The 15,000-nt window shown below is 37.2% G+C and overlaps 1 protein-coding gene across 2 annotated transcripts in view; it reads right to left on the bottom strand.

Moving 5' to 3' along the window:
* KDM6A (lysine demethylase 6A) overlaps positions 1-15,000 on the bottom strand; it is a 124,731-nt gene that overhangs the window by 1,876 nt on the left and 107,855 nt on the right. For both annotated transcript variants that reach the window (XM_063450144.1, XM_063450145.1), the window contains 11 exons: positions 11,865-11,994; positions 10,893-10,998; positions 10,242-10,447; positions 5,874-5,938; positions 5,701-5,775; positions 4,706-4,854; positions 3,786-3,900; positions 3,233-3,420; positions 2,419-2,560; positions 2,015-2,141; positions 450-620 (listed from right to left, as the gene is read on the bottom strand). In XM_063450144.1, coding sequence (XP_063306214.1) covers positions 450-620; positions 2,015-2,141; positions 2,419-2,560; positions 3,233-3,420; positions 3,786-3,900; positions 4,706-4,854; positions 5,701-5,775; positions 5,874-5,938; positions 10,242-10,447; positions 10,893-10,998; positions 11,865-11,994 — 1,474 coding nt within the window. The remainder of the gene's footprint in view (positions 1-449; positions 621-2,014; positions 2,142-2,418; positions 2,561-3,232; positions 3,421-3,785; positions 3,901-4,705; positions 4,855-5,700; positions 5,776-5,873; positions 5,939-10,241; positions 10,448-10,892; positions 10,999-11,864; positions 11,995-15,000) is intronic.

Here is a 15,000-nt window from a genome sequence, read left to right as displayed (position 1 = left end):
AAACGCACTCCCTCTTAAGGCATAAGTTGCAAACAGTGAAGGAGAAAGGAAAAGAGGGGCAAGCTTGCATTCATACAATTCAATTGAATACTGACTACTGCTGCTAATCCCCAAGTCTCCTACAAAACACCTTCGTGGGTGTTCTATGCTAATGCTCAATCTATTGTCTATTTGCTCTCAGTATGCGCAGCCATCCCAAATAGGAACTCTCAAGAAGAAAAATGAGAAAATAATAATACTAATAAGGGGTACTAAATACCCAGAAAGTGAATATTAAAATCAAAGTAGATAACCCGACGCGCGTTTCCGTGTAATGATCTTCACCTTCGTCAGGGGCTAACATAAAAAACCTACACAAACAAGAATCTGATTAAGTGGTTATGGTGACTAGAGTGCTCCTTTAAGCAAAGCAGAACAATTGTAAGGTAAATTACTTATAGACTACTTACTAATGTAAATAGATCATATATTTGCATCAGGTCCTCAATTTTGTACTGTTCTAGCACCACAAAATCTTCCAGATTTGCACAAGTTTTTCGTGAGCAGTCATGGCAATGGACTATGTAGGTCTTCTGTGAATTGCTTTCATTTGTAACAAAAAGCAAATCAAAGACTTCCACCTAACAGGAGAGGAAAACAAAAAAAATAAACAAACATAACATGGATACATTTTGAAAAAAAAGTTCTGTTTCCATTAATATTTTATGCCCTACTGGTATCTTCATTTTAATATAATACACCCTGCAGACTACCGTATAGGACTACCGTATATACTCGTGTATAAGTCGATCTCATGTATAAGTCGAGTGTAGTTTTGTGACCAACAATTGTGAAATATGCTATGCCTCGTGGATAAGTCAAGGGTAAAACTTGGGGCTATGAAATTCTGTGATTTTTATAATTAATTATATACACACACACTCATACAAACAATCTGCATTATACACATACACTCATACAAACACACTGCATTGTATACACACACACTCATACAAACACACACTCTGCATTATATACGCACACTCATACAAACACACACTCTGCATTATATACGCACACTGTGTATATAATGCAGATTGTGTGTGTGTTTGTATGAGTGTTTGTGTGTATATAATGCAGATTGTGTGTGTGTTTGTATGAGTGTTTGTGTGTATATAATGCAGATTGTGTGTGTGTTTGTATGAGTGTTTGTGTGTATATAATGCAGATTGTGTGTGTGTGTGTTTGTATGAGTGTGTGTATATAATGCAGATTGTGTGTGTGTGTGTTTGTATGAGTGTGTATATAATGCAGATTGTGTGTGTGTGTGTGTATATATATATATATATATATATATATATATATATAAAGGCAGTGTGTGTGTATATATAATGCAGTGTGCGTGTTTGTATGAGTGTGTGTGTGTAATGCAGAGTGTGTGTGTGTGAACTGGGTGGGGGAGGGCATTTGTATTATTTTTAATTTTAATATTTTAATTGTTTTTATTTTAATATTTAAAAAAAATAATTTAGTATTATTTTTTAATTTTATTATTATTATTATTATTATTTTTTAATGTTAATAATTTAATTTAATTATTTAATTTTATTTGTCCCCCCTCCCTGCTTGTTAGCTGGCCAGGGAAGGGGGCTCTCATTCCCTGGTGGTCCAGTGGATGGGCTGTTTAGGAGGGGGCTGGCAGAGAGCTCTTACTTACCTTTCCTGCGAGAGACCCCGAGACTTACAGGGGAGCTGACCGGAACGGAGGTGAGAGAAGTGAGCTGACAGGAGCTGCTGTAAAGTTAAGTAAGAGCGCTCTGCCAGCCCCCAACAGGACCGCCGGGCTTGTAATGAGCCCAGCGGTCCTTGTCTGTATTATGGCAATGTAAGTTGCCATAATACAGACATTAACTCTAGTATAAGTCGAGTTGGGTTTTTTCAGCACAAAAAATGTGCTGAAAAACTCGACTTATACTCGAGTATACCCGGTAATTCAGACATGTATTAGAATAAAATAAGATAATGATTTACTGACCTCACATATGGTACAGTAATGTGCAGGTTCATCTTTTGCTCGGCCATGCCAAGCAATCTCTTTTCCTGAAGCAATAAGAGCTTCTCTTAATGCTTGGCACTGCTTCAATGTCCTCAATAAGCAATACCTATTTAGGAATGAAAACGAAAGAATGACTTAAACATACTTCAGTCATATATTAAAATAAAATTACATTAACATACAAGACGTGCAAACCCTGCTAAATGTATTCATTTTATTATAAAAAGTAAAGTAAAACTAAGTAGTAAAATCTTTGAGCATTACTTTCTCAAGGCAGTGGTTTACAAATGTTATTGGAAGAAACTATAAATAAAGCTGTTGAAATAAGATTCTCTCTCAAAAGCCAAACGTATACCAAATATTTATGATACCAACACACTTACTTAATCATTTCAAACAACTTTGGATCAGACACTTTTATATTTCTTGCCATGTTCCAAGAGAGATGAACCATTGGTACTACAGATTTCACACACTGTAATTTATTCCACTCGTACCGTTCCACAGCCAATTTATACTGGAAGGCTACAAAAATAAAGAAAGAATACAAAAAGGACAATGACTAAGGAGACAAAGCAGAAGTACAATATATGATATATATATATATATCTTATATACACAACTCAAAACACTTACTTAAGAGGAAACGCCAGGTTAAAAATAGATACACATTTTATTTCATTATATAGAAATGCATTACAATTCTAAAAACTAAAATATATACGATAAAAAAAGATACTCGAAGGTTACATTTTAGGACTTTCTGTAGATACTGCTTAGCTTGTACAGTGCTTAACAAAAACTTCAATGAAAATAAATAAATTATTCCAACGTATCTGTATTTTCTGTATATCATACAAATTTCCAGGAACTGTAGTCTTTTACAAGTAGCTTAAACTTGTTCAGCAATAATAGCAACTATTTTCAATAAGGGTACCATTTGAAAATATGTTCATCAGGGGTTGTAGAGATATCCAGTTCAGCAAGCAATTCCATTTAAGAGAAAATGTGAATGAAACTACTACCGAAGCCAATAACCAAAAAATCTTTACAGTAGCAGGAATTATAAAGAGCAGAGTACAACAACTACCAATAAAATAAACATGGTATGTCAAATACCGCAAGACACTTTGCTCACATGCATGTTTTAAAGATTGCTTAACAGTTCTATAAACAAACAAACAAAAAAAAACCCACCTGTGAGAGGGCCCACATTCCAAGCAATGTTGTTACACCAACCAATAGCCTGAACCCATTGGACAGTGCCAGCATTTATCCAAACCAAGTCACCGGGCCTTTGAATAAACCTATAGACTGGCACATTTGCTTCATACAGGTCTTCAAGATTGGGCCACCATGATCCCAAGAGAAAATTTATATTATTTCTGTAAAGGAAAGATTTTAAATATATATAAAACATGCACACATATTGGACTGTACAGCACCCTTCCATACATACTATGTTCAACCACAGGAAAAAAAGCCCTTTATTAATGCAAAAAAGGGATGATCTATTGGAAATTAACTAAACATCCACTGCTGCAATGTATTTGTAAACCAAAAATACAAAAACAACAACAAAAAGTCTACTAAACAGACATAATAATGAAAGTTTAAAAATTAATACCATTTGTCCTATGCTAATAACATATGATGGCAGGTATCCTATGAGGAATAATTGCATGTAAATAGAAAAACATGTAAATTATATATATATATATATTTATTTATTTTTTATTTCTTCACTTACTTTTCACAGAAGTCATTCATTACACTCCAGTATGATTCAGGGACGACAAACCATTCACAGTCCCCAGGACCAATGTTAATATTCACTGAACAGAAATTGTTGTTTTCTTGATGACCTATATGTAAGAAAGGAATGCATATTGCATTATTTCCAAAATCAAGTTTTCAAAAAGTGAAGCCACACCAAAAACAAAAACAAACACTAAAATGTCAGTGAATAGACAAGCTGATGTTAACATTGCATTATATTTTTAATAGAGGGAGAATTGCAAGGACATAATTTAATTGGAGTAGGTAATTTATTGGCATGCTGATCAAAGCACATGGCAAAGGGAAAAAAAAAAAGCACACACTGTTTGAGATTTGAGTCAACTATGACATGCCTAAACCTATAGAATTTCTAAAAAGCTTTAAGTGGTACGGTCATCTAAAAAGAGTCTTTCCTTAAATGCATTTCTATTATTACTTAAACCTACTTATGTTAAATAACATTAAAATAAATGGTCACCATAAGGTAGACAGTTTTTTTTTTTTTTTTATGTATGAGGTGCATGACCATTTCTGAGAACAGATTCACTTTAAAACCTGTTCAACTAAATGCATTCATCAGAAATGCTCAGATTCCAGATGATGGTCCTTATTTGGGAAGGGTGTGTTGTCCTACTGGGATACAGAAGGAAACCAGAAAATAGCCAGTATATATTAATCAGATCTATTGTAATATGTACCACTATTTAAACAAAAACACTGATCATCATCTACATCAGGTATTTTGCATGTGAGGTTGTCAGACTATAGACACATTATGCTAAATTTATCATATATTTTGCTTAAATAAATATAAAAGAAAGTATTAAGAGATTTAATTAATTTTTTTTAAAATAAAAATATATATGTGTGTGTGTGTGCCAATACACAAACCTGGTGTCCTGCTGCCTGGAACCTTCATGTATAGCTGTACTGTGTTCATGCCAAGGATAGTATGACCAACATGACTTAAAAGGTTTCCAGCTGACACAACACGTGCAAAGGCAGGAAGTTTGGTCAATTCGTGCAGCTGTAGCTTCCATCTTTAAAGAATAAACACAAAAATAAATTACACCACCAGATTTGGTCTTAACAAGGCTTGGGAATGAAAGCCCTACAGATGTTCTAACAATGGACATATACTGTGTCTCTATTGTCATTATGCATTTAATGGCAAAAAAACTACTGTGTACTTTATTTGTTAAAAAAAAATAGCATTAGCTTGGGTTAGGGCTGTATATGGTTGAACAGAGAGTTAGGCTATACATGTATAAAAATGTATAGGGTTAGCAAGCATGAGACACTGGTCAGTATTTTGACATATATAGTGTCAAAAAGTCATGTCAAAATTAAGGCATACCTCTAATTTGACCCTACAAGTTCCCCTAAAAACACAGGAGATAGAGGAGAATACAAATCTAGGATCTCTGAACTAGTAGAACACACAAGAAGTGTGAAACTCACAATTGGAATGAAACAACATGGTAAAAAGATGGTGTGCCAACATACATCCCAAAGCACCACTTTTTATTTCAAATCAGCATAAGATGGTTTAAAGCTGCCTAAATAAACACCTGTATGCTAGTGGACCAGGAGACAATTTGCCCTCTTGCAAGCCCTCGCATAGCCTAAGTCGCCTTTTCATATGTTATGCTATTATGGGGTACAGTGCATGTGCATCCAGTAAATAATACAGTAACATGTGAGAATATAAACGGTTTGTCTGTAATTTGACTATATAACTTGTCAAAAAGATTAACATGGAGGGATTTGAAGTACTCTGTGGCATTAGCAGACCACAAACCTGGGGTTCTTTACTGCAAAATGTAAAATAAAATGAGTAATTATGAAGTTCTAACATTACACAGTTCTGTACAGAAGATACCTACTTCTTTTCATCTGACAAATCAATATTGGTCCCAAACTTAATGGTTTTAAAAGGCCCCCTCCTTCTTCTACCAGAACTGGAGAAAGAGGAAAATAGAAAAAAAAAAAAAAAAACACTTGTTAATCAGCACAAATTATATTTGTTGTATATGAAGTAGAAGAGACTTTTACTTACTTATCTGAAGATGTGGATTCACTATCTGAGTGGTCTTTATGATGAGTTTTTTTCTCATTTTCCTCCTGTAATGAAAAGAAAAATTAATTTGCACTATAAGGCATACATTTTAAACATCATAACGTAGTTTAGGTATAAAGCAACCTGAAAACATCCAAACTGGACATCAGAGCTGTAATACTGGAGGTGTTTGGGTAAACCATCAATATTACAAGTAAATAGAACACACTAAATACATTGTTTACATTTATGCCTAATGCCACTTCTAAAGGATGCCACCAGATGGTCTTCCTGGATGTGTTCTTGCAATGCTTGCAAGACTGAATATTGGCATCTACACACTCTGCTTGGTGACATTGAACACTCCATATAGAGAGGCAGATTGGCACAGCAAGGCGCACTAGCTTCCAATGCTTTCCTCTAAATGGAAGCACTGGAATGGCTGACATCAATACTGATTATCTTAATCAGAGGAGGAGTGGCTGGGGTGAGACCAGTATACCCAGGAAATTAAGGTAAATAAAATGCTTTAAATTTCTTAATTAAAGAGGACACGATATTATAAATAGTTTGGACAAAAAAAGTGTTAGGAATGAAACATGAGTATTCCTTTATGTTGGTGATTGGAAGCGCATTTATTGAAGCAAATGTTAATTGACACAGTTTTAAACAAAGGTGGCTAGTGAAGATTAGATTGGTGAGGACCCCAACCTCCAATTCTGAATAACCCCATCACCCTATCTACTGAACTATTAGACTCATACGACATATCAATATGTCTGTCAAAATAGCATGGCCATGGTTTAATTCTTTACACGGACACAAAACATGTTTCTTTTTATGCTTTTTCTAAAAATCAGACCAAAATTTTGTCAAGTGTCACATGCAGTGATAAATTGTATTTTACATGAATGAACACCTAAGTAAATCCACTCAGTTCAATCTGTTAAATTAAAGTAATTTGCCCATGCTTCAGTGCTGGTATTTACTTTATATACACGATTATGCAGGGACTGAGCTCACAACCCTTACTTTGCAAGCTAAGTTCTCTACCTCCAGTCTACGTTTAAGTAGTGACGAAACTCCGAAGACCTACTGGAGATAAGAACACTTCAGAAATCACTCCTAGTGGCAGACAGAACGTCTCTGAGAGGTAATCTAAGTGGGCATTTTTAAAATGTAACGTTATACAAACAAGCAGCTTCTCTAAACTATCAGACAACTATCATTCATAAATCGAAGAGACTGTTGTGGTGGAAGAAGGGGAGGAGATACATCATACGCTATAAGACTGAAGGCGGAGTGGTGTATAGAGCTTTTGATCAAAACTCTTGATGACCTCTCCCAAAGCACCATTATACACTGTACTACAATACTGAATGGTGCACGTTAACCATTTATGATGGAAACAGCATCTATTTATTCTTACCACTGACAATAGATTTATTATTATGACAGTTATCTGGTAGGGCAATGCCTTAAGTGACCCTACAGATGAAACACCACTGGTCTGAGAAGTCATCAAGGATTTTTCTCTTTCCTTATTGTGAAACGGTAACCGACTTTCAAATTCTTGTAAACATTAAGGTTCAAAATCTCAGTGACAGTTACAATTTTATCTGGCCATTTTGACATTGATTTTGTGAAAATACTAATTGCCTTAATGCTTCATTTTTTTCGCTCAACATTTTGTCTTTCAAAAAAAAGTCAAAAAGGTTTCTCTTTAGAGATAAAGAAATAATCAACCCCCTCATTATAAGAACAGTTTAGTTTTAAGTGGCTCTAAAAACTGAATATAAAGTGTACCATACCTACATAGCTCATCCAGCTCAATACAGAAAAACATTAACCCAATTGGAGAGAGGATACTCATATTGAAATGTATAAGTTGTTTATATATTCTTATTGGTTGTTTTAAAGAAATTGTGGTAGCCCCTTTGGTCTGTGATTTTATTTGTGCATGACAAAGTAACACTGTGCATGCTCGTTTGCACGGCAGACTGTGTATTACTAGTTATATGACACTACTAAGATGCTGGACTATAACTATATGTAAATACTCTCTTCATATGTGAACTTGTCATCACTCAGAAGGACCAAGATGAGTAATGTGCTTACATTTATCAAAGATGAAAAAGTAGTATGAGTTGGAGAATTATTACAATATAAAGCCAAAACTTAAAAAAAAAAAAAAAAAAAAGTACACCAACATGGCTATTATTGAAGATAACCACATATGAGGCACATCTTATATGGATGTATGCAGTAATATATAATTCTAAAATTTCCCACTTACAGTATATATTTTGCATAGGTAGAGTGCCTATTCATTTCGACTATTATTGATTTATTGTTTTTTGTGTGTGTGTTTTTTACATATGGGTTTAACTACTTTTTTTGCTATCTTTTCTATCAAGAGTAAGAAGACATACAATGATGAAGGGTGTATAATAAGAAAGAATAGCTTCAAGATACATCATACGCTATAAGGCTGAAGGCGGAGTGGTGTATAGAGCTTTTGATCAAAACTCTTGATGACCTCTCCCAAAGCACCATTATACACTGCTCAAAAAAATAAAGTGAACACTTAAACAACACAATGTAACTCCAAGTCAATCACACTTCTGTAAAATTTCACATGCTGTTGTGCAAATGGGATATACAACAAGTGGAAATTATAGGCAATTAGCAAGACACCCCGAATAAAGGAGTGGTTCTGCAGGTGGTGACCAGTTCTCAGTTCCTATGCTTCCTGGCTGATGTTTTGGACACTTTTGAATGCTGGTGGTGCTTTCACTCTAGTGGTAGCATGAGACAGAGTCTACAACTCCCAAGTGGCTCAGGTAGTGCCGCTCATCCAGGATGGCACATCAATGCGAGCTGTGGCAATAAGGTTTGCTGTGTCTGTCAGCGTAGTGTCCAGAGCATGGAGGTGCTACCAGGAAACAGGCCAGTACATCAGGAGACGTGGGTGAGGCCGTAGAAGGGCAACAACCCAGCAGCAGGATCGCTACCTCCACCTTTGTGCAAGGAGGAACAGGAGGAGCACTGCCAGAGCCGTGCAAAAAGACCACAAATGTGCATGTGTCTGTTTAAACGGTCAGAAACAGACTCCACGAGGGTGGTATAAGGGCCAAACATCCACAGGTGGGGGTTGTGCTTACAGCCCAACACCGTGCAGGACGTTTGGCAAATTCGCCACTGGCGCCCTGTGCCCTTCACAGATGAAAGCAGGTTCACACTGAGCACATGTGACAGATGTGAGAGCCTGGAGATGCCGTGGAGAACGTTCTGCTGCCTGCAACATCCTCCAGCATGACCGGTTTGGCATTGGGTCAGTAATGGTGTGGGGTGGCATTTCTTTGGGGGGCCGCACAGCCCTCCATGTGCTCGCCAGAGGTAGTCTGACTGCTATTAGGTACCGGGATGAGATCCTCAGACCCCTTGTGAGACCATATGCTGGTGCGGTTGGCCCTGGGTTCCTCCTAATGCAAGACAATGCTAGACCTCTTTTGGCTGGAGTGTGTCAGCAGTTCCTGCAAGGCGAAGGCATTGATGCTATGGACTGGCAGCCCGTTCCCCAGACCTGAATCCAATTGAGCACATCTGGGACATCATGTCTCGCTCCATCCACCAACGTCACACCACAGACTATCCAGGAGTTGGCAGATGCTTTAGTCCAGGTCTGGGAGGAGATCCCTCAGGAGACCATCCGCCACCTCATCATGAGCATGCACAGGCATTGTAGGGAGGTCATAAAGGCACGTGGAGGCCACACACACAATACTGAGCCTCATTTTGACTTGTTTTAAGGACATTACATCAAAGTTGGATCAGCCTGTAGTGTGTTTTTCCACTTTAATTTTGAGTGTGACTCCAAATCCAGACCTCCATGGGTTGAAAAATGTGATTTCCATTTTTTTTTTCTTTTTGTGTGATTTTGTTGTCAGCACATTCAACTATGTAAAGAACAAAGTATTTCAGAAGAATATTTAATTCATTCAGATCTATGATGTTTTATTTTTGTGTTCCCTTTAATTTTTTGAGCAGTGTATGTTTCTTTCTGTAGTTCATGATTTTCTGTTTATTTTATTTGTGTACAACAGTAACTTAGGTTCCAGAGATGGAATGTTCCCTACTCTTCTAGATGCTGTGAAATCAGAAAAATGACACAGACGGGCTGCATTCATACATTTTGGATATGAATTAAACACCAAGGAGCAGTGTCTAGGGGGCTATTCCTTTGTTTAGAGAGTGTATGTGATGGTGACAGGTTTTGCACAGTTACAAATAGGTCTAGTAGGGCTTGCAACCTTGTGTGTTGCTTTGTAATTGCATATAAACCATCTAGATATCTACGTTACTTACGCGAAGTGATTCCTGGAATGAAGCAGCCTGGTACTGTGCATATTTTGCAATGGTGGTATGAGAGCGAGTACTTTCACAACGCCAGATTTTTTTTGTTCCAGTTGGGTCCCAGTTCTCATCAGCTGGCTGTGACAGTTGCGTTCTCACTTCAACTATATGTTCATTATTTGCTTCTACCAGTGTTTTTGTAGAAAAAAGTCCCAGATCTAAATGCAAACAAGACATACTCTATTAGTACAAACTTGTCTTATAATGCAATGATAAGAGAAGGTATATATGGCTAAATGCATAAAACACTTAATAAAATATTTTTGAAAACTGCAAAATCATAAAGCACTAGTGGAAACGTTAGACTTGACATTACACCAACAATTAAAAGGGGAAATATTGCAAGGAATATTTGAAAATGTTAATATATGTTCTAACTTATGTTGAATATGCCATTTTATAATGGTCCAATTGCCAAATTCAATAGTTTTTAAATAGTTTTAAAATATATGAAGGTTTGCTTGTCCTGCTACCATAACTAATGTTGCAAAAATAATGTTTCTAGAGTCACGCGTACTGATCAACAAATGCCACTTTACACACTTGCACTAAATTTGCATAGCATAATCTATCAATCTCATAAGTAAACAAAAAATCCAATACCTAATTTAAGAGCTCCAGCAAGGCCACGAATGACAGTAACGGGATTGTTTGGATTTGTGCAAAACTGATGTAGAGGTGGGAAGAATGCATCCCTTTTATTCTCCAACTGAAAAATAAACAAGCGTAGACATTGATTGCATTGATTCTTTAAAATTGGTTATAATTTGTATTTGTCTGCACTGTCCTGCAGTACACGGATACTCTCTGTTCCCAAAGGTTCAACCAAATGCTTTGGTAGAGAACAATAACAAGTTGTACTTTAAATTAAGTGAAGTACATTCATTTGAGAGAAAAATATAACAATATACCAAAAAGGGCTCTTTGTTGGACATCAAGGACAAAGGTGTAGTTGGTTTATTTTTTTTCTTAAAAAGGGACCGGTCTCTCCTCACACCATTCATGAAAAAAAATGTTTTTACTGCTCCTCCCCCCGCGTCTCTGGCTATGTCTTTTCAACTTGATGCACTTATCAGTGAACAGCAAAATATTTACATTATATTTAAGTTATGTATACATTTTTCAGTACATCGACTGGCCCATTTTGGCATCCTTTAGCTCATTTAAATCGAGTGCTCCGTATCATTTGCATGGGAGAAATTTGTCCGAACGGAATCATATGGACAAATCTGACATCTACAAATACTTTTTGGACTCTTCAAAATGTGTGTGTCCAATGCACAAACATGCACTCTAATTCATAGATAAAAAAAAAAAGAAAAGATAAAGACATACGATAACATGCACTTCAGACTTCATTTGAAACTACAAGGGCATCATTACTTTCTTGCAAAGGAATGGCATCCAAGAAGAAAAAAAAAAATATCTCTTTGAGTGATCATAAGCAGCAGGTTCTAATCATCCTCAAATAATTGCTATGAAACATTTCCACAGATACAAAAAAGGTTAAATACATACAAAGGCATGATGATCTAGGCAGGAATAACTAGTGTCATGACTACACAGTGTACTTACGTAAATGCTTGGTGTTGGCGGGTTTAATTTATCTGTTGGTAAAGGTGGATAGGGTGGTGGAGGTGGCCGTGGTGGTGGGCACTTGTCCAGTAAGATGCTACTGTTTGATAAACCATTTTTACCCAGATTCCTAGTGAAAAAAAAAAAAAAAATCTATGAAATTGAATCAGTCATTGGGCATACAAGGTAACAGCGTGCTGTATTGGTTATGGTGCCAGGAGGGCTGTGGCACCATTGTAAGAACAGTTTGACTTCTAAACTGGTGTCGTCCAGGTGCTGTTCATCAACTCCACCACTTCCTGTGGAGAGAGAGAGCATCTGTTAGCTCTACTCATCCGGTTCTTTCCACAGGAAGCAGTGGAGATGGGAAGAAGAAGCGCCAAGGCACTTTTGGCACCATAACACTTTTTGCGAACCACTTGCTTTAAAAATCAATGGTAATATTGACTTCTTATAGTTGGAATCCTCAACATTTGAAACCTTTAACAACTAGGACTATTAACAGAGATGAGGAATTCCTATTGCCTAACCCCGGTGACAGGACATTCTGTGCACCAGGCAAGTAGAAGATATTTTTCCCCTTAAGCCCTGCTGCGGGCAAGCAGCAGGACAGACACAGGGCCGGGCCAGGGATCGTGCGGTGTGAACCTCCATCGCGCGCAAAGCACAGTCATCGTCCCCTTACAGTCCTGAACTCACTAACTCGATGGAGCTGCATACCACATGATCCCTGTCCCGGCCCTGCATCAGGGGAAATCTTCTAGCCAGAACTGCCTGTCCCTGGTGCTGGGCTCAGAGAATTCTGATTTGCTGAGCTTCCCCCCTGGTCCCAGTGCTCACTCCCTCCCCTAAAGCCCCAATGGTGCAAGTTTAGCCCCCTCTATAAAAGAAAAGTAAGCAGAAGGGGGAAGGGTCGCAGAGCACCCTTACACACAGCCTTTGCCCTACATTACATAAAGCCAACAAATATCTCACAAATTAAGCACAGCCAGACATGTGCACACAGAAACCACTACACATTGCGAGACACTTTGAGTAAAGCGAGAGGGTGAGATACTGTAGGTCAGGACAACTAGCTTGTGAATTGGGCCACAACCTTTATACCAAGGACAAGTTTGAGCGGTGGGAGGGGAGATAATATTTTTAACCACACATATTTTATCCATCTTTAATGTTGTATGTTATCTGTCACCTATCAACTAAATAAATAAATCTATAAAACATGTATGGGTGCATTTTAAGAGAAAGTGTTAAACATAAGTCACTAAAAGGTTAATATTAATGGGTAAATATATACACACAAACACAAATGTAATAATAATGTGTTTACATATAGACACATATACACAGGGCAAAATTAAATGATCACTATACGGTCAGGAACACAAACATGTATTCCTGACCCTACAGTGAAAACCCGCCATTTAGGTGGCTTGCCCTTGCGAAGATGCCCTGCTCAAACAAGCTTACAATCTAGAAATCAAGTTTATGGGAGGTTAGCCCCCTGTTTCAGTTCTGCTCATAACATAAGGTGAATTAAACTACTTAAAGGACCACTATAGGCAATCAGACCACTTTAGCTCAATGAAGTGGTCTGGGTGCCAGGTCCCTCTAGTTGTAATCATGCAGCTGAAAACATAGTTTCAGAGAAATAGCTATGTTTCACTGAGGGTTAAATCCAGCCTCACTGACAGCCACTAGAGGCCGCTTCCGCGATTCTCACTGTTAAAATCACAGTGAGAAGATGCTGACGTCCATAGGAAAGCATTGAGTAATGCTTTCCTATGGGCGGTTTGAATGTGTGTGCGGCTCGTCGGCACAAGGAGGAGAGGTAAGTGGCTGAAGGGGTTTTAACTAGTGTGTTTTCCTGGCACTATAGTGCTCCTTTAAGCTTTTAGCATCCATATAACAGCTGAGTTCACAATTTGTTGAACAACGTTTTGGGCAGCTGGTACTGGAAAGATATCTATCCGACTTGTACAAGTGGACATCACACAAATGTTGTCTGGTTGTTTGATATCATTCTACAAATTGATGCAAAACTCTGATAACGCTTAGAGTGACCATTTAACTTCTTATTTCTCTTACATACATTTGTTTTACAAATTGTGGTCTCAAGTTTATGTATTATTTCATATATTTTTATGCCGGGTGCCGGATCAAAGACATCCGTATACAAAAAATCCAAAGTGATGGTCCACACTCACGGTCTCTGTTTAAAATATAAATTTTATTGCACACATAAAAGAACAAATAATGATGCCTTAAAGTGTCAACGTTTCAGTCCCAGCTCGGGACTTTCCTCAGGATGGAGATATATATATATATTTTTTAATATTGTTAACTCTCTGCAACCTTATATAAATAAAATATTTATATTTACAAAAGGTCTAAGCACAATCTGCATAGAAAACAATAGCTCAAAACACCAACATAAATCTATAAAATGTAGAACCAGCTCTGGAAGTCTGCAGCTTTATGATTACAGGTCCTGAAAAATGTACCGTATATAGCTCTCTAACAAAGGATATAGTAACAGCTCAATATGGAGTTTTAATGTGTTTATCAATGCCTAGATTTATTAAATATGCATTTGTAAAATGTGAACAATAAAACTAAATGCAGAAATCCACATCTCTTTATCCAGAAATTGGGTACCTTAATCTTAGCCATCTGTAAATCATTTTTATAAGCTCTGCCCTTGCACTGAACAATCAGCGTGAGCCCAAAAGAAAACTGACAGAACCCTACACTAAAAAAAAAAAAAAAAAAAAAAAAAAAAAAGGTGGGGAAATGTCATGACATATTCTGGTCTCTTTTCGGTATGTCCCCTTCTCTCTACCCCTAAACACCACACTGCAGATGATCAATGAGGGCATAGCCATTAGCAAGCCCATACAGAACAGTCAAGTAGTCTATGTGATCCTGCTACTCCACCTAATAAAAAGGTGTCACCCAGGGGCACTATACTACTTATCAGCATATCAATAAGAGTAGACTGGTTTGAAAAGCATTCCCTGATGTAAAATGAAAAACCACTAATATCCTCTAGCCCCAGTCTGCCAACTGTAGAGATCCAGGGCTAAAGAATCTCACATCTGGACTTTAGTCCCTCACGTCTATGGGTAAGAATAAG

This window comes from Pelobates fuscus, chromosome 1 (assembly GCF_036172605.1).
Source record: "Pelobates fuscus isolate aPelFus1 chromosome 1, aPelFus1.pri, whole genome shotgun sequence".
Taxonomy (NCBI): Eukaryota; Metazoa; Chordata; class Amphibia; order Anura; family Pelobatidae; genus Pelobates; species Pelobates fuscus.
Note: the sequence above shows the minus strand (reverse complement) of the source record. Positions and strands in the feature narration are given on the sequence as shown.